Consider the following 20,826-nt stretch of genomic DNA (forward strand, 5'->3'; position numbering starts at 1 on the left):
ATGCCATTCTGAACAGCTGCTCCTGTAAGCAAGACAGTGAATATCTGGTTGCACTTACCCTACTCAACCACTTGGTGTCATATTGTTGTACTGTGAAATAGACACACAGAGAACATGCTTTAATTATATTGTAGATAGATAGATAGATAATTTATTTGTCCTCAAAGAGGAAATGTGTTTCCACCGTGGGTGCGTAGAAAGCATAAACACAACAACACCATACATATTAAACATCAAAAAAATCACAAACATATAAAAAACAAAAACAAAAAAAAAAAAACATCATACAACAAATGCCAGAGCATAAGATGGCATCACAATGGCAGAATACCTATGTGTTTAAAACACGTATAGCCATAGGAACAAAACTCTTTCCATAGTTGCACATGGGTAGTCTATACTATGAAATACTGATAAAGTGGATGGTCTGGATCATTTAAAATGTTATGTGCCTTCCAGAGTGTATATGAAAAGACACAGTCCGATATAAGCTAACAAAGTGTGTGTGTGTGTGTATATAATAAAACAGATTTTGTTAATGCTGAAAAGATTCTCTCTCTTTATTTAAAGATTTTTTTAGATTCTCTTTCTTTCTTTTTCAAACCAAGAAAGTTTACTGTTCACGTCATTTTATGCCTTGTTTTCATTTAAAGTAGCCAACAGATGGGAAGACAACGTGGCATATTTGTTTATACAGAGCCAAAATACTGAAGGAAAATTATATTATTATATAATTTTTACCCCACAGAATTTCATTTAATCCATGTCTTCTGAAGCGATCCAATTGATTTTGGGTGAGAACAGACCAAAATATAATGCCTTTTTTACTATAATTCTTGACATCAGCGGTCCCTAGACAATCATGATTTCAAGCTCGATTACATTTCCTATAGTGCCATCAATCGCTCTGTGCATGCGTCAAGCACTAGGAAGCGTAATCGAACTTGATATCACGATTGTGCCTAGAGACTGCAATGGCAAGATCTACAGTGATAAAGGAGTTACATTTTGGTCTATTCTCACCCCAAACCGATTAGGTCACTTCAGAAGACATTGATTAAACCACTGAAGTCTTATTAATTATTTTATGCTGTCTTTATGTGCTTTCTGGTGCTTCAAAGTCCTGGTCACCATACACTTACATTATATGGACCTACAGAGCTGAAATATTCTAAATATATAAATCTTTGTTTGTGTTCAGCAGAGAAAGTTAGTTTTTTGGGTGAACTACCTTTAATTTTGCATGTATGCTGCGTTTGTATAAGTGATTGAGTTATTTAAAGTTAAACACTATTTTTACATGTCAGCAAACTGTGCACACAAGCACATTTCTTCAAATATCCGTTTAAACTATAATGCGATTCAACCGCAGCATCACATCCGCTGTGATCTCGAGCGGGCGCTTTATGATCTGGAGGCGGAAGGGGCGGAGCGTCATTGGCTGTTGAGCTGCTGCTCATGAATGCATTCAAACGGATGACTTCAGGAGCGCGCGCAAGGAAGGGCTGTTCTCTCTCGACCACAAATCCACATTACATCCATTTACTGCACGATTCTGTCAATCAAATAAAAAGGTAAGATACAATTAATAGCGGCATTATCTTTAGGAAGTACCGACTATCAACTTAGCTTCAGATAAACCGAGCTAACCATGTAGCAAATCGAAAGGCGGATGTGTTTTTGTTTTTCAACTGCTGATGCAAATTTATCTTGTATAGGCACCGGTTGCTGCTTTTATAATTACAAGAAATAGTGTCTCGTAACCCTTCGATAAAGTCACCTTATTTAATTTTACCACAATATTAAATGTGTTAACACCGCGGCTACAGCAAACTAATGACAAACTAGCCAATTTTGTGTTTATTAACTCAAACAAAATTGTAACTTTTCAATTCGTTTTGTAACAAGCCTGATCATGTAAAAGCGACGTTTAGACAACAGCTTTGTATTACTATAAATGAGCTTTGGCAGTGCCTGACCAGTCCACTTTGATAAAGTGTGTGTGTTCACATGCATCACCTATAAGTCCACAACTGACAAATGGCAACAAACCAAATATTGTTGCTATTTGGCCAAGATAAGCCTAAATGGGTTTAAAACGGGCACTGCTTTTAGATTATGATGTAGGGCAGATTAAAAAAAAAGGTAGTGTTTCTGCCATTGCTTCCTGTTTTAATACTGTCGCTCCAAGCTCATATGAAACTCGGAAGTAATGTTGAAGAATCCTGCCGCTGCTCTTTTCCATGCAATGAAAGTGAATGGTGACTGAGACATTTAGTCCCTAACATCTCCTTTTGTCTTCCACGGTAGAAAGAAAGTCTTGTGTTTTGAAGTGATATGAGGGTGAGTGAATAATTACAATATAAATTTCTGAATGAACTAACCCTTTAATTGAGCATGTGAATGCATCATGTCATTAAGACATATTGCCTACTAGAGTGAAAGTTTAAGAGTCTCTTAAGCTGCTGGAGTAAATCTCAGTCGGTTGTGTCTAGCATGGTGGACAGGAGACTGTCACATATAATGTAAGATTAACAACTCCGATGTTACGTCTGAGGTCTTTGAGCTGTGCTGTTTGTTTTGAAGAAGCTTATTGGATCATCACATTTAGACTAATAGAGCTCACTGAATACAGAATGCAAACCAAAGGCGCTAACACCTGAACTCATGTCCATCTCTTTCTCCTAGCTGACTGCAGGCATGATGGTACAGGAGTGAAGCATCTGTTCTCGTCTGGAGCGTGAGGTTGGATTGAGGATGCTGGAGGAGGGTGAAGGAGAGGTGGAGGGGTCTGAAGGAGGAGAGGGGCTTCAGGCAGAGGTCGAAAGGCTGACGGCGGAGCTGCAGGAGGCCAATGAGGAGAAGTTACAGGCTGCGTGGTACGGCCTGGCCGTGCTGGAGGAGAACGCTGTACTGAAGACCAAACACAGCCAGATGGAGGAAGAGCATGAGGCTCTTAAACTGGAAATGCAACAGCTCAGAGAGGTCAGTGAAGAAAGAGGGGGATACATTGAAATGAAGGCTTTGGGAAACTGGCGAGAGACAAAGCAAAAATACCTTTTTTTGTTTTGTTTTGTTTTTTTTGTTAGTAGGTAATTTTTCGATTTTGTGATAGCTTTTTAAAGACCAAGCAAGTACAATCAAGTATCTGAGAACTCCTTAAATAATTCATGTATTCAGAGATGATACATTGAGCCTAGAGCCTCTTTCTCCAGTGTAATTTATGGATAGTTCCTTTTTCCATTGAGTTTTCCTGTTCAAGTAACAATTAAGCATTGTGGAGATACACATTCTTAAAGGGATAGTTCACCTAAAAATGAAAATTCTCTCATGATTTACTCACCCTCCTGCCAATCCAGATGTGTATGACTTTCTTCTGCAGAACACAAATGAAGATTTTTAGAAGAATATTTCAGCTCTGTAGGTCCATACAATGCAAGTAAATGGGTACCAAAATCCACATAAAGGGAGCATAAAAGTAATGCATATGGCTCAAGTGGTTAAATCCATGTGTTCAGACACGATATGATAGGTTTGGGTGAGAAAAGGTCAATATTTAAGTCATTTATTATCATAAATTCTCCTCCCTGCCCAGTAGGGAGCGATATGCATGAAGAATGAATCACCAAAAACAGAAGGTGAAAGTGAAGGAAAAAGGGCTGTATATATTGATCTATATTGTAAATATTGATTTGTTTGTCACCCACACCTGTCATATCACTTCAGAAGACGTGGATTTAACCATGGAGTACTTTTTTGTTGCCCTTATGAGGATTTTGGAGCTTCAAAATTTTGGCACCCATTCACTTGCATTGTGAGGACCTACAGAGCTGAAATATTCTTCTAGAAATCTTTGTTTTTTTGTTCAACAGATGAAAGAAAGTCTTGTACAAAAATACCAAATATGTAAATACAGAAGCACTCACATTGTGGAATAGACTTGTAGACTTGCTTTTAGAGAATAGATCTTGAATACAGGTATATTTTGCCTTTATTGCACTCGCAGAAGTATAACCAATTGAAAAATACACTTATATACTAAATACACTTATATTTAAGATACATTCTCTTAAAGGAATAGTTCACCCAAAAATGAAAATTTGCTGAAAATTTACTCACCCTCAGGCCATCCAAGATGTATCTGAGTTTCTTTCTTCATCATAACAGAATTTAAGACTTTTAGGATTTCATTTCAGGCCTTCTCCTCTAAACAATGCAAGTGAATGTCCTCCATTTTTTGACAGTCCAAAATGCATATTTAGGGTGCATCAAAAAAGACCACACGACTCCAGTCGACAAATAAAGTTCTTCTGAATGCAAACGATTGATTATTTTTAGAAACAAAACAATACTTTTTAACTACAAATGTTTGCTTCCGTACATCTCTGTGACATGTGCTCATGAGAGGGATGACGCAAGCTCGTTGGTAAGGTCAATTAAAAAGTATAAATTGTTTTGTTTCTAAAAAATAATCAATTGTTTGCATTCAGAATAACTTTATTTGTCGACTTGAGTCGTGTGGATTATTTTGATGCACCCTAAATATGCATTTTGGACTGTCAAAAAATGGAGGACATTCACTTGCATTGTTTAGAGGAGGAGGCCTGAAATGAAATCCTGAAAGTCTTAAATTCTGTTTTGATGAAGAAAGAAACTCGAATACATCTTGGATGGCCTGAGGGTGAGTAAATTATCAGCCAATTTTCATTTTTGGGTGAACTAAAAAGCAAGTCTAAATATATTATATGTTGCTTCTCAAGTAAATGTATGTTGTTTTAAGGATTTTTAAACCATTTAAAATGGAAAACAAGACAAAAACACTTGATAACAATAGGGTTTTTTGCAGTGAACTTCTTTACTGATTTAACTATAATGAGATTACTTATTTTGCTAAGTAACGCGTTACATTACTGCATTTCCGCATAATGTAATCAGATTACAGTAACACGTTACACCCAACACTGATTGTAATAGGGATAAAAATAGATTTCTAATCAAAGTAATTCAAAGTACTAGTTTCAAAGCCAGTACAAACCAGTACATTTTCTCAATCAACCCATCATTGGCAGGTGTGGTAAAAATGTTTATTGTGCACCTTACTTGTGTTTATTCTTTTTGTTATAAGCTAAATCATTATTTGTCACTCAGACTGAAATAACGTGCCATATCCTGTCCTTTCCCCTCCCCAGATTTCTGACCCTTGAGAAATAGCAGCCAAGAGCCATGACCTTATCTCTTGCCAGAATGAGTGTCTGCTCAATGCTATATACACAAAGCGCCTTATTTCCCTGTTTAAAAAATACTTCAGATGCCATTTTACAAATGTTTTTGAGTTCTTGCCATTATAGTATTAGAAAAGAGCTGTATTTGCCTATAGGCCTGAGGTTTAAAAAAAAAAAAAAAAAAAAGTTTTGTATGGGCACTACTAGTTTTAGCTATTTTTCATAGTATACTGTTCATACAGAGCAGTTTGTGGTTCATGGTAAAGTGGTAAACAAATAGACTATAAGCCTGGTACGCAGTGAGCCTTTCTGGGTCTCAGTTATCGGATTTATTACATAAATCTGTCCCCAAAAATCCCTGCTTTTGGACTTTTAAAATCCCACTAAGTAGCAACATATTGAGGGCATTATAAAATGTGCATGTATTATTTGTTTTGTGCATATATTATTTGCAGTGTCACTGTCATTTGTATATGGAGTACACATATGCACCACAATGTAGACAAACTCCCTCTGGTATGAAGATTAGGCTCATGTGTGTCTGATTAGTAGAGCATGAAATCTGCAAAGTAGGTGTGTGGTAGAGTGAAATGACAGGAGTGAACAGATCTGGGTCTAGTGTGCTAGAAAAAGCATAAGTGAGTGATTGTTGGAGCATCTAGATAATGTGTAGATGTTTTTATCATTACGTCACCTTGCAAAAGTCCAGAATTCTTACTGAGTTCACTCTTTGTGTAGAATTCTAATGATGATGAATGATGAAATTTTAAGTGAATAATTGTTTCAAACTGCATGTCTGATTTAAAAATAAGACCATAAAACAAAAGTAACATTTTCCCTTTTCATGCTGTAACCATCTTTTTGCCTTGCTCCTACACAGACTATACAGTATATGTTATTTCATGTCATGTAATTTCCTGCCTGCCTACTCACAACTTATGAGCCCTGTCTTGCACACTTCACTGCCCCCTCCTCAGGCCTCCTCCTTTTCTGATTAATTATAGAGTAGCACAAACATGTTTTTCCCACTTATTCTTACACGACTTAATTATAATGTTCTGAAAAATTAGAAGCTATATTTATAACATGCAATCTGGTTTGCTGTACTTCTTCTGGTTACAGTACATTTCAGTGTAAGACAATCTGGTGCACACTGTTACCATTTGTCTAAGCTCAAAGGCGGCTTAGCATGAACTGAAGTCCACTTTAATTACACACTTTAGTAGCCAAGGAAGCTGGAATGTAATGTTTACAAGCATCATTGTTAACGTCATTACATTTTTGCATCACTAACCCTGAATACAGTTGGTTTAGTTTATTGGCTAGACAAGTAAAAAATTACTTAAAATTAATTTAAGACAGACAATTTTGTTTAACTTTTAACAGCTCTGAAAATGTTCAGGCTTAAAGTAGCTGAGGACCAAACATTTGGTCAATGTTGTTTTGAACAAACAATCAACAAAATTGTTTTTTAATTGTATTTTTTGATTTGTTCTGTTTTGATATGAATTGTTAGAAACTCTGCTAGTATATCTGTTCCTTGGCTATAATGGAGTCAAGGATTTATTTTTGTGTGTGTGTATGTGTGTGTGTGTAGGCTCTGGCAGACTCTGTGAGCAGTCATAAGCGTGCAGCGGCAGATGGAGAAAGCCGAGAGGAGAGGCTCCTGCAAGAGACGGCAAGCAAAGAGGCAGCCTTGGAGTTTCGCATGGATGAGCTGCAGGCGGAGCTTAAACAGGCCCGCCTCATGATAGCCAATACCATGGCTGAAAATGACAGAATGGCTGGGCTCTCCACCCAGCTGAAGAAGGTATATTAACATTCATCAACCAGAGGACTAGTGGTTTTGTGAAAATATGTCCAAACATTCCTTACAAATATACATAACAGTTTAGATGCTGGTACTATTTACTGCTTTTGATCAATGAGCATTATAACGGCGTACGTTTGCTGAAAGATGCAAAATTATTTGTGATGTCACAGTCAACGTGAATTCCCATTCGCAACCCATTTTACAGATGTATTAATGAATTGTATTTTTCTGTGAAACTGAATATTCAGTGAGGGAAATATGTTGTGTGGGACTTAATTCTATCAATTGGGAATTGATTGGATTGTAAAAAGAGGGCATTCCATACTAGAAAGGAGCCAGACTTGAATATAAGTTTTGCTCACACAATGCCTAAGTAGTTTTCAGTGAACAAGGAATGTAGTTTCAGAAGTAGAGCAAGTTATTTATTATGTTGTGATTAAAGATTATGAAGACATTCTTTTTTATTTGGAAGAACATGCACCCCTAAATCATTAACAATAAGACTAAGAACATGCATTAAAACTCAGTTTTGATGTTGACTTGAACAACATCGGAACGCCATTGACATGTTATTAAATAGAGCTGAATACCATACCCTGTGCTAACTAACTTGCTGATCAAAGAAGTAAAAGTGGAAATCAGACTCCTTGTGAATTGTGATACTGCGGCTGTCTCCGTGAGGCCTGGGCATGTGACACAAAGCCAGGTTCAGTTTCAGTGTCCGCTTGAAGAGGAGAGATGTTATAGTGAACTACTTAAAAGAACTAGCCTACATTTGTCACTTATGGCTACATATCATGCATATTAAAATGCCTTGAGCTTAAAGGTTAGTTCACCCATAAGTGAACAATTCTGTCATTTCCTCACACCAAACTCATTTTACTTTCTTCTGTGTAACACAAAAGGAGATGTTAAGCAAAATGTTCACCCTGCATTTGCCATACAATGAGAAATAAAAGGTGACGTGCACTCTTGAGCCCCAAATGTCAGAAAAGTGCCAGGAAAGTAACATAATTATTCACTGAAAACATTCTCCTCCACCAAACCTCTCAAATTTCATTTGGATTTGGGTATATTCAAATATGACGTGTAAAGGAACGCAGGGGTCCAGACTAACATTTGAGAGCAGTAGCATTGGTGCCACCAAGTTGTACAGACAGTACAGAAACATGCTCTGCGCTGATCTGTCCATTGATCCGCGTTGACTGATCCAGGTAGAGCTGTTTTGTTTGCTTTTAGAGCGTTTTGCATTTCTCATACGCAACAAAAAAAAGACACGCATAATCAGAGACGGCCAACTGTCGAGTTGCACCACAGCAACCTCCTGCAAAGTTTAATCGTGTGTGAATATCTCACACAAACCTATTGTATGGCTTCAGAATACTTGGATTATATCGCATTAAAATAGCGTGTTGTCGTGAGCAGGGTGGAGCCGAGCGGTGTCTGGGCAGAGTGAGGCCAGGAAGATAAATGGCGAATTACTTTCACCTGCGTGCCACACCTGTCTCGCGTTCCAGCGAGGGGCGGTGGGAGTACTTGAGGAGAGAGCGGTAGACGGGAGAGAGAGATGCTTGAATCTGTTTGTGGTTTTGTTTGTGTAGTGAAGCTGAAAAGCAAACCTTTTGTGTACTGCTGAAAAGCGGCCTTATTGTGTGTGATAAGTGCAACAATAAATGTCTACGTGTTTTGTCAAGCCGGCCCCAGCATCCTCCTTTCCACGAACTGTTACACTGGTGCCGAAACCCAGGATGGAGGAAGGATACGCCATCCAAGGAGTCTTCGCCACTGACTGGGGGTCGTGACACCGAGTGAGTGTTCAATCCGGTGGCGCTGGAGCCCCGCGTCAACCGGCAACCGGAAGGAATGACTAAGGGGTCCATTGCCGTCACTCTGCGTCGCGGACGGAAGCAGAACAGCGGGCCGAGGACCACTCAACGGCGTATCTGGGGCCGGCGAGCTCCTCTCTCTCCCCTCTCTGCTTTCTCTCTCCCTTTTGTTATTCCCGCCCCCCTCTTCCCTTTCTCCTCTCTTTTGCCCTGTTCCCCCTCCCAGGCACGTACAGGCCGGATCCAGAGACCGGTATGACCCGTCGATGCTCCCTCCCTAGAAATGGGGTGGGAGGGGTAGGTCACAGGCCGGTGAAATCCACAACCTGAGTTCGGTGATGGGGGTATGTGGTGAGCAGGGCGGAGCCGAGCGGCATCTTGACAGAGCGAGTCCAGGAAGATAAGTGGCGAATGACTTTCACCTGCGTGCCACACCGGTCTCGCGTTTCAGCGAAGGGCGGCGGGAGTACTTAAGGAGAGGAGAGAGCGGCAGACGGGAGAGAGAGAGATGCGTGAAGCTGTTTGTGTGTTGAGCTGAATAGCCAACAGAGTTTATGTGTAGTGAAGCTGAAAAGCAAATCTTTTGTGTACTGCTGAAAAGTGGCCTTATTGTGTGCGACTGAAAAGTACAACAATAAAGGTCTACGTGTTTTTTTTTTATTATTTATTTATTTTAAGCTTGACAGCATCCATCCCCATTCACTGTCATTGTATGTACATTTTCATTTTTGGTTGAACTATACCTTTTAAGAAAATTTCTATTGAAAGTAGGGTCCAGAAGTTATGAACATGTCACTACAGCTCAAAACATTTTATGAAACTCCCATCATGTGTTTGCTGTGCAAATCTGTTTATCTCTGTTCAGTCTATTTTGAGTTTTGTGGACTTCCCCTGTCTCAACACACTCTGTTGCTCTTTCTTCAGGAGTGTGAGTGTTTGGAGGTGGAGAAGAACCATATGAGAGAGGAGATGAAGGAGTACAAGACTCGAGAGGTGCGGCAGCTTCAAGATAACAGTGAGCTGGAGGAGGAGAACATCTCCCTGCAGAAGCAAGTCTCTGTGCTAAAAGAAAACCAGGTGTGTGTGGTATGGGTGGGACGAGTTGCTTGGAATGGCTTATTTTTAAGCAGCGTTGTCTTCTAAATGTATTTGATATCTCAACGTTTTCCACAAATGTCTTATTAACATTCCCATTTAAATTCAACATGCAGCGTTAAAGGTGTGTATCCAATAGCATCACCAAATGGAGTTGTGAAATTATTGTTTTTAAACAGGTTTCTAAAACACTCCCCCCGTCTTTCATTCTCAGTCAAACAGAATGTTTTGACAGCACCAGTGTTAACACTTTTTAAGGGAATCAGCCTATAATTATCTGGTGTATTGTTGACTATGCAAATTAAGCTGGGATAGGTGAATATATTTTAACATTGAAAAATGCACACATAACCTTGAATCACTTTCTTTTAATGTTTGCTGGTAAAAACTCTCCCATTGTGAAGTGGACTTTGCTAAAGATGCCTTGTGACTTTGAATGTGTTTTTCGCAGCTGCTATCAGAGCAATACAACACTTCTGTTGTATTTCCTCCATCTCAGCTGATTTTTGACAAAGCCTTCCTTCTTAGGGACTGCACAAGAGAAAGGTTTTATTCACTTCCCACATGAATATTCAGACACACAGCGACTCGAACGCCTTGCTTTATTGGATCAAAAACCGGTTTGCTCAAGATGAGTTCCTACAGTTAATAAGCAAAAAAGCAGAGCTGTCCTTAGACTTTGCCTAAGTGCTTTAACTCATAGTCATAGATATTAGTGCATCATGTCTAAAGTAGGGATGTGCAGAACGATTAATTTCACTGACGTTTAAATGAACATTTTGGAGTTGACTAGTCTTAAAAAGAAACCAACCTTTAGAAAACAGTAAAACAAAATTGTGTTTATGCGACCCATTTAAAATAATTCATCTATTCCAAATCCAATGCTAAATTCCGCTGAAAAGGGGTATTTATGTGCGACGTGCTCGCCTTGCATGATCATCATTGTATATTAAATATAGAACATGACACGCATTCACCTTTAGCAAATACAGGTTTATTTATTGAAAACAATTGACCAATAGAGTTTCCCTAATAGCTTGTTCTAAACTGAATTTACCAAGTAAAAGTTACTTAACATATTAAAACAGTCAGGACAGTGTGGAAAATAATTAACAGTTAGGCAAAGCCAAATCTACGAGAGAGAAAAAAATGAGCTGAAAAGTTGTGCGTATTTCACGACGTGCAGTTGTGCAATAGCCACTGATCTAATATGACAGCTGTTCTGTAAGGCCTGTGATGTAGCCTAAAGTAAACCTAACGTATTCTAATGTGCGCACAGAATAAAACATAGTTTAACCCATTAAGCAGTCAGCACCTTGTTGAAAATAGCCTTCTTAATCAGCAGATTAAAAAATGCCATTCCTTGTCATTTTATAGGCTACTTACTCAAAAGCATTTTTTGATGAGCAGAATTAAGATGGGACTTAACTCATCTGAGGCAGCTATCCTGCGCTTGAAAAAGCCCGCTCAGCGGGAAAATTATTTACAAGCACGCACAGATTGAAAGAAGACTCAAATGTGAAAACATCCGACTTTCAAGCCAACGTTTCGGAAATCCGCTTCCCGCACCACCACCGAAGTGAGTTTTCTTGTCTAGTGAGAGGACATGTTTCTGCATGTGCCGCGAGTAAGAGAGGGAATATTTGTTTTATTAAATATATTTAAAATGTGTAACATTAATATGACAGTAATTTAAGAGCAGCCTCTGTAAAAATATAAAGTGTAAAAATGTTGGAACAGTTTAATGGGGAAAAATATTAACCGACTAATAATTCCAGTGTTGACTAGCAGCATCAGAACCATTTAGTCGACTAGTCTTGCACATCCTTAGTCTAAAGACTTTAATGGCAAGTCAATTTCACCAAAACCTCTGGTTGTCTGACAATGCTTATTGTCATGAAGTGGGTATATGGCTAGCTGCCTGTTATTCCCAGAGAAAGAGAAGTTTAAATAATTAATATTATGTGTTAGGGCTGCTCGATTATGGCAAAAATCATAATCATGATTATTTTGGTCAGTATTAAGATCACGATTATTTAACACGATTACTCATTGACTTTGGAAACATCATGCATTTATTGAACTTTTAAAAACTTTAATTATTTTATGTCACGTATTGTAGTCAAATAAAGAAAAGTCTCCATCACCACCAGTAACAGCAGGGATGCTCATAGTTCTATGGAATGAGATCTACTTTTTGAGATACACCATGTGCAATAAAGGCTATACATTATCACAATACCAACATTTCAGTAGTCTATAGTGAAATTTGACCATTCTCAATGTCAGCTTCAATACCACAACAAATAATAACACTAACTAATATGTAAATTATGGAAGAATGGTTTCTTAAGTAATTATTCAAGACTAGTAAACAGTCAGTAATAAAATAACAATTAAAAAAGAGCAATGAATAGAAATAGATTAAAAATAATAGAACAAAAAATATAAATTAAGAAAATTCAGTGCTTTTTTTTTAACAGCAGTATCAAGTATTTAAGTAACCATTCAGAATGAAATGCAACATAAAACTACTACTGATCTTCACTGTATGATTATGTTTGTTATGCAAAGCCTGTATTTGAGATTAAAATCAGTAAAGGCAGTGTGGATCCAGCCTAACAAATTAGCAATGTGGTGGTTTGTTTTGGGTACAGGGAGCTACATTAGAAATAGGCAGTTAAAAAGTTACAGTAGATGACTTCTAGTAACTGTGACTCCAAGTCAAATTAATTGCATGATACAAATTGTGTCCTACCTCAGTGCCAACCAATTTATATTTTTTATTTTGTGTACTATTTTGGTGACTCGCGGTCAGGTTTCTAAACTGGAATCTACACTAATTAGAGTATTAAGACCTATCTTTTTGTTCAAATAAAAACATTTTTTAATTATTTTTCTGCAAACCTGTGAATAAGCGTCTTTTTTTTTTTTCTCCCCAATTTTGGAATGCCCAATTCCCAATGCGCTCTAAGTCCTCGTGGTGGCGTAGTGACTCGCCTCAATCTGGGTGGCGGAGGATGAATCTCAGTTGCCTCTGCGTCTGAGACCGTCAACCTGCTTGTTGAGCGCCTTACCGCGGAGACATAGCGCGTGTGGAGGCTTCATGCCATCCACCGCGGCATCCACGCACAACTCGCTGTGCGACCCACGAAGAGCAAACCACATTATAGCGACCACGAGGAGGCTACCCCATGTGACTCTACCTTTCCTAGCAACTGGGCCAATTTGGTTGCTTAGGAGACCTGGCTGGAGTCAATCAGCACACCCTGGATTCGAACTCGCGAACTCCAGGAGTGGTAGTCAGTGTCTTTACTCGCTGAGCTACCCAGGCCCCCTTGAATAAGCGTCTTTCACCCCGTTTACACCTGGTATCAAGAGGCGTTTCAGGTGATCCGATCATGTGGTCCGCATGAAATACAGGTGTAGACGGAGTGCAATATGTTTTATTGTGTATGATATCAACATGCAGAGACACAGATAAGTACACACTTCTGATGCTCAGTTAATACAGGCACTTCACTAAAATAATGGATAATTCTGCCCAAAATGCATTTAATGCTCATTAGTTTAAAATGTATTGCTCTTTTTTTTTTTTTTTTTTTTTTTTTTTTTTCTGCCAGGAATGTTCTTTGCAGTAATTTAATATGGTTTTCAACCCCAATTCCAAAAAAGTTGGGACAGTATGAAAAATGCTAATAAAAACATAAATTAGTGATTTTGTAAATTATTCATCCTTTGCTATATTGAAAGCACTACAACTACACATTATATGATGTTTTACCTTGTGAATTTCATTGTTTTCTTTTTTTTTTTTTTTTAAATGTACAGTAATTTCAAATCAAATGATTGTAACACACTCCAAAAAAGTTGGGACAGTCGAGCATTTACCAGTGTGTAACATCACCATTTCTTCTAATAACATTTATTAAGCATTTGGGCACTGAAGACACAAGTTTAAGTTTAGAAAGTGGAATCTTCACCCAATCATCCATTATGTAGGTCTTTTGCTGCACAATTGTACGGGGTCTTCGTTGCCATATGGTGTGCTTATTAATGCACCACACATTCTCAATTGAAGACAGGTCAGGGCTGCAGGCAGGCCAATATAGCACCCGCACTCTCAGCTAACACCATCCATGTACTTGAAATCTAGGGCAGTATGTGGTTTGAAGTTGTCCTGCTGGAAAATGAAGGGATGTCCCTGGAAAACGGTGCTGGATGGCAGTATATGTTGCTCCAATATTTTTACATATATGTCTGCATTAATGGTGCCCTCACAGATGTGCGAGTTACCCATGCCATGGGCACTGACATGCCACTGACCCATACAGACACTGGCTTTTGGACCTGACGCTGATAACAGCTTGAATGGCCCTTTTCCCTCTTTGGCCCAATTAACACAACGGCTTTGTTTTTCAAAATCTTTTTGAAATGTGGGCTCCTCAGACCAATAAACACAGTTCCACTGTTCTACTTTCCATCTAAGATGAGGCCGAGCCCAGAGAAGTCAGCAGCGCTTCTGGACAGTGTTGATGTTGGGCTTCTGCCTTGATGTTTGTTACAATGTTTGTTTGTTTGTTTATTTATTTATTTATTGTTTCTACTTTGGCAGCATAATCTCAATGTTCTCTCTTTGCACTGTCAAGTGATAGCCAATGCTGAAGCATTTTACCAATCAGAAATTAGCATAAATAATTCTGATTCAAAGTAATGGCCAGCATCAAACAATCCCTGCCAACCGTGTTAAAATAAAATGATACATTATAAAATCTGAATCTATGTACTGATTATCATTGTCCCATGTCTGCCAAGCATGTTGATTGGTCCAAACATCAGCAGCCTGAAACTGAACTTTTGATCAGGTTTTTGGAGTGAATGCATTTAGCTGCATAGAAAGCTATAGGATGCTCCCTTGCTCCCAATTTAGTGAACGACTTAACCTCCAGTGTGCTGTCTGCCTTCACTGGTCTCAGAACAGTTTTGAAATGCACCTTATTGTCATCCTAACTCCATATAAAGCCTCTGAAAGCAAAATTTTTTTATTTTATTATTATTGTCCACTATAATGGTCATTGTCTTTAACAGTTTCACAATAAAACACCATTTTTTTTTTTTTAAATGGCATGTCGGATGAAACTAGAGACTAATCTTTTGTCTTAAACAGGTTTCAATGTAAAAACTCGGTTTATTACCAGGTGTAGTTTTGTTGCCATTTCTCCCAAAGACAGACTCCTGTGATTGACTCCATATGCCATATTGACTCTGTGCATTGAAAGACTAACCCTTAACTGACGTCCAAGAGCCTTCTGAACTGAGATCAGTCGGTTTAAATGAAATTATGCATAGTGGATAGTAGTGGTCGACGAGGCTGATAAATCGGATGAAATTCTGACTTTTTTAATTATCAGCATTGGCCAATACATTTTCCCATTTGGCCTGCTTGCATGTGAAGAGACCGAGACCAGTTTATTTTGTTGTTACGTGCCATCGTGTTACTGCAATAATAGACCTGTGTGCAACACAAGTCATTTAAATGGTCTGCATATCAGAGCCGCAGCAGACGCGTTTGAGCTCATAATGTTAAAGTGCTCCCCTGTTTCATTCTCCCTCTCTCTCTCCTCATCAGTTCCCTGTAACTTTTAACTGTCTTCTCTAATGACAGAAAGGCAAGTATCAATAAATCTAATATCATATACCATCTGCAAATATGCGCATATCTCATTTAAACAGATGTAACAAACAAACTATAAATATAGTGTCATTCTCACTCTGAAACATTTGCATTTGTGTCCACAGGTGGAGTTTGAGTCAGTGAAGCTGGAGTTGACTCATAAAGATGAGGAGCTGGAGCTGATGAGGGTCCAGCTGGAAGAGGCTGGGCGGCTGAGGGAGATCGCTGAGCAGCAGCTGGACGAGGCCCTGGAGGCTCTAAAAGATGAGAGAGAGCAGAAGAACAGTTTGAGACGAGAGCTCGCCATTCTAAACCTCAACCCGTTTGACTCTATTGGTCACTTTGAGCTACAACTGGACAACAGCCATGATGGAGAGGATAAGGTGGGAAGAGATGAGGAAGAGGAGATGGACAGTGGATATAATAACTCCAAAGGGATGGAGAAACACAGGTGCTCCACACCCAGAAACAGTGATGTGTTCCTCAGACCGCAGGCTCCTGGACTGGTGGCCGACCTGCTGAGTGAGCTGCAGCTGTCTGACAGCCAGAAACTGAAACAGCAACTGCTGCAGGTGGGAGAACCTGTTTAAATTCTACATACTGTCTATACTCTCACATACTCCTCACTCTCTTCTTTTGAGCTGTTCAATCATTTTTGTTTCAGAGGGTCATTATTGAAAAGATCTTTGGCAAACTATTTAGGAGAGTTATTTTTTAGAGACCTTGAAACCGTATTTGAGCAATAGACTGATTGAAATGTGCTTGTCTTTCTGCCATTGCTCTGCATACACGCACATACAAATTTAACTTTGCAAATTAGGTATCAGATGTACTGTATGGGATTTGTTTCCTGTTAGAAATTGAATCTGCATGATGTTACTGTGCAAAGCCTATAAAATGTAAAATGTTTTTATAAAATTCAAATGGTCTGATCTTTTGTGGTTTAGACATGCAACTACTTTACATCACTTTTTTGATTGCCTTCTAGAAATATTATGCATTAGGAAGGGAAAAGATCCAGAAGCTTCCCAAACATGGGTTACATCCAGCAGCATGACATCATACTTTGTTGTTTATGCATGTACAAGGCCTGAAATTTGGCATGGGATTGCGGGTATAGCACACAATTTTAATAATTCCCGCACTTTTATTCACTTTACAATGCAGTTGCAAATGATTAAACCAATAGATGCAGATGAACAAATCAAATCAATAAACCTGTATTTGTATCAAACTGTAACTCCAGAAGATGCGTGAGTAAATCCGATCTATATCTCCCAATCTCTCATGTGCAGCTGTTTAGTGTGAGGGTGCACTTTGTCGGATAGTTACTGAACTTAAGATGTTACAGATGTATAAACTTTTCTAAATCTGTTAATTCAACATGCAAATGGCGTTTTACTGCGTCTCTGTTAGCGAGCGATGCGATAAAACTTAACAAAGCTGTAAACATTGCAAGGGTGACGTTGAAGCGATCTATAGTTTTGACACCTTTCATATTTTGTCGCTCCATCATCAGCTTCATGTGAAATAAAACATTTAATGATACAATAATAATTTTTCATTAACCACTTTCAGTGTATGAATCAAATCTCTGAATAGTTTTCAATGTGAAATGTTTATTTAAAAAAAAAAAATTATTCAATTGGCATGAAGGAGTTGCCAAGTTTATTTAAGCTCCTCATTCCAAATCTGGAGAAATGCTGTCATCTCCTCCTCTATGTCGGTGCATTAGTTTTGTAAGCTATGTTCATTAAATAGCCAAAATGTTTGGAAATATGTGAATGAGAAAAAAAAGTTTAGTTTCAGTAACAATGCACATTATGCATTAAAATTATGATAAAAGTTGCCCTCCTGTGAGATTTAGGTGAGTTTGTTGTAAAATGTTTGATGTTTTGGTGTTATGAGTTTTAACCCTGGTAATCATTATTACGAATCAGGGGAGCAGGTGATTGAGAGTTGTAGCTACAGAGATCAACAAGGTCTTTGTAGAAATGTGGAACCGCTCAAACTCTAAAGACTGAAAAGAACTAAGACAACAACAAGATTTGAAAACAGATATAATCTCCCACCAAAGCATAAAAGATAAAAACCTTAAGATGTACACACCTCTAAAATGATCTTCTGGGACTTTTTTTAACCGCATCATCTGGCAGATGAGGGCTACTTATTGCATTCTGCCCAGGTTGTACTAGCAATAAGTCATTCATACTAAGCAGCAAAGTGTCTTTCAACCACCCCGCTTTTACATTTCCTTGGAGATAGTCCTGTTTTTATTTAATTATTGATGGATTTTTGTAATAACACACTCAACGTTAAAGAATTGTGGTTGAAATTTCAATCCCTTTAATAGTTTAAATCAGTCTCAAGTGCAGCTCCTTTAGAGAGTTGCTAGTGGGTTGGTTCTTAACTATTATGGTTTCTCTAAAGTGGCTGTAGTTGTAGCAGTTGTTTTCTGTCTGAGCTTGTTTATGTAGCATTGTTAGAACTGGAATGCCAGATGTTCCAATGTACAATATATAGAAACACAAGTTATTTAAAAATCTTCAAATGAAACAAAGTAATACCATAAAATGAATGAACATTGCCAGACAGCTGTACATCACCAAAACATCTATGCAATGACTAGATGAAAAGGCCCAAAAAGGACATAAAGGCAACAAAGTAATCCATACAACTCCAGTAGTTAAATCCATATCTTCTAAAAAAATAAGTGAGGGTGAGAAACAGATCAATATTCCAACCATTCCAACCAGTAAGTCCTTTTACTGTAAATCACCTTTGACCAGCCCCAACCAGTAATATGAAATATGAAAGTAAAAGTGTAGATTTACATTAAAAAAGGACTTTAATATTGATCTGTTTCTCACCCACACCTATCATATCACTTCAGAAGATATGGATTTAACCACTGGAGTCTTATGGATTACTTTTATGCTGCCTTTATGTACATTTCAGACCTTCTGAGTTCTGGTCACCATTCACTTGCATTGTATGGTTAACGTTTACACGATAACGTTTTCAACTAAAAACAGAAAACTTTTTATGCGTTTTTGCTGTTCGTTTACATGACAACTGCGTTCTGGGGCCTGAAAACGCAAACTTTTGAAAACGGGTTTCAAAGTGCAAGTTTTTGAAAACGATGCCGTTATCGTCTCCGTGTAAACATAGAAAAACACGAATTTGTGAAAACGATGACGTCATGCGTATTACGTGTTATATAAAGAATTATGGATTGATAGGCATCGATTTGAGATGTATAATTATCAATATAAATATTGTATATATGTATTCAATGATATGCTTAGAATATGAAAACATGAGGCAGTGAAAATGCATGTTAGATCCAGTGTACACAAGACCTCTCTCTCCGTCAGAAGATATCCATATATCAGAGTTCTGTCTGATATCCAAAACCAGTCAACATCAACAGCTTGTTATGTTAACTTACTTTCCTACAAGCCCAAGTGTCAGCAGGGGGAATACAGAAGAAGGCAGGAGACGAAGTGATGGTAAAAATGAGCAGAGTTTACTGAATAATCTTGAGAGTTCAGTCTATAGGCAAGCACGCGAGTACTTCAAAACAACGCGCGAGACATTCAAAACTACAATGGCGGACTACAGGACTGTGTTTGTGCTGCTCAAGATTGAGTTTATTGACGCTTCTCCAGCAAAGTAATTGTAGTAATAAAGCAACCTCACTGTCCGTCCAGACAAAATTGCTTGATGCTTTCGTTCATTGTTTGTATTCCGCTCTGTGGAAGAATACTTATGTGTGCTTCTTTACAAAGTGACATCGCCAACTACTGACCTGGCATGTATAATACAGCACTTTTAGTCGTTTTCACGGATCCGCGTGAACGGGGATCGGTTTGACAACGTTGTCGTCTGTACGCGAAACTTTTCAAAAACGCAAAGGAAAAACGTTGCCGTTTTTAGTACATCATTGTCGTGTAAACATACCCTTAATTTGTGTGCAGCAGAAGAAAGAAAGTTATACACATCTGGGATGGCATGAGGGTGAGTAAATGATGAGAATTTTCATTTTTGGGTGAACTTATCCCTTTAAAATTTTTGTACACAAAGATTCTACGAGAAGAACGCAATGTTTTCACCTTATGTGCTCCATTATAGGCATCTCAGTGACATGCTGGGTTGAGTCTGAATTAAACCTCAAATTAGTTTTTGTTAAAGGCCTTATTGTTTGGTTGTGTATCTTTAGGTGGAGAGAGAGAAAGCCACACTGACTAGTACAGTGCAGGAGCTCCAGCAGCAATTAATCCAGTCAAAAGATGCTCACAGTGAACAACAGATGAAGATGGATCAGCTTAACCAACGTTTAGAGACCCTTCAGTGTCCAGTGTCAAGACCTAGTCAACAAGGGGGTGAAATGAGCCCAACTCCTGTGTCCCTTCAAAACGTAGAGGCTGAAAACGGCATCAGCTACTACGAGGTGGATGTGAAAAGCACAGAAGTACTAGAGTGTCGCATGCAAGCGGCAAATGAAGAGCTTGCACGTCTACGCGAGGAGCTGAAGGAGGCTGGTGAGCGTTCCAAGGCCTTGGAGGAGCGTTGCAAGCAAGAGAAGGAACATTGGAAGGGTGAGGCGCAGGAACTTGCCAATAAAATTCGACAGTGTATCACTGCTAGCCGACAGGACCAGGAACGAATAGGACAGTTAGAGCGGGAAATTGGCACCACGCGGCAGGTCGCCACCGATTCTGAAGGTCACCTCAGTGCTGCTCAGGAGGAACTTCTAGCATTTTCTGAGGAGCTTGCCAACCTTTACCATCACGTATGTGTTTGTAACAACCTCACACCTAGTCGCGTGACACTCGATTACTATCGTGAAGGAGCACAGGCAGGGAGAACGCACAACCTTTCGCAGCCACGCCACTATAATGGATCCTTCCGGAGGCACAGGCGTTCGGGAGAGGTGTTTGTGAAAGGAACCTACACTGGAGAGATGGAGACGGTTAGCGGAGGGAGCGGAGACACATCCTCTAGCTGTGGAAGTTGTCCAGGGTCTCCTACGCTAGACTTCAGAGACCCAACCAATGTGCGCAATCTGGTAGCCATCATACGTTGCCAGATTAAACACTTACAGGTATGTCTCCACTCTTTATGTTATAATAATTATGTTACACAGTTAATATGTAATGGTAATTATTTGGCAGATGTTATTTACAATAATGG

At 38.8% G+C, this 20,826-nt stretch overlaps 1 protein-coding gene across 3 annotated transcripts in view; it reads left to right on the forward strand.

Annotated features, from left to right (window-relative positions):
• Positions 1-1,448: 1,448 nt before the first annotated feature.
• The window catches only part of zgc:162200 (uncharacterized protein LOC558638 homolog), a 29,498-nt gene continuing 10,120 nt past the window's right edge, over positions 1,449-20,826 (forward strand). The window contains exons 1-7 of one of the 3 annotated variants that reach the window (XM_051669853.1): positions 1,497-1,574; positions 2,311-2,343; positions 2,689-2,985; positions 6,820-7,032; positions 9,786-9,938; positions 15,756-16,202; positions 19,853-20,737. In XM_051669853.1, coding sequence (XP_051525813.1) covers positions 2,758-2,985; positions 6,820-7,032; positions 9,786-9,938; positions 15,756-16,202; positions 19,853-20,737 — 1,926 coding nt within the window. In that variant the 5' untranslated portion in view covers positions 1,497-1,574; positions 2,311-2,343; positions 2,689-2,757. Of the gene's footprint in view, positions 1,575-2,310; positions 2,344-2,688; positions 2,986-6,819; positions 7,033-9,785; positions 9,939-15,755; positions 16,203-19,852; positions 20,738-20,826 lie in introns of all 3 variants that reach the window. The other 2 variants (XM_051669851.1, XM_051669852.1) reach the window with 2 other exon arrangements.

The sequence above is a fragment of the Myxocyprinus asiaticus genome, chromosome 33, assembly GCF_019703515.2.
Source record: "Myxocyprinus asiaticus isolate MX2 ecotype Aquarium Trade chromosome 33, UBuf_Myxa_2, whole genome shotgun sequence".
NCBI classification, from domain to species: Eukaryota; Metazoa; Chordata; class Actinopteri; order Cypriniformes; family Catostomidae; genus Myxocyprinus; species Myxocyprinus asiaticus.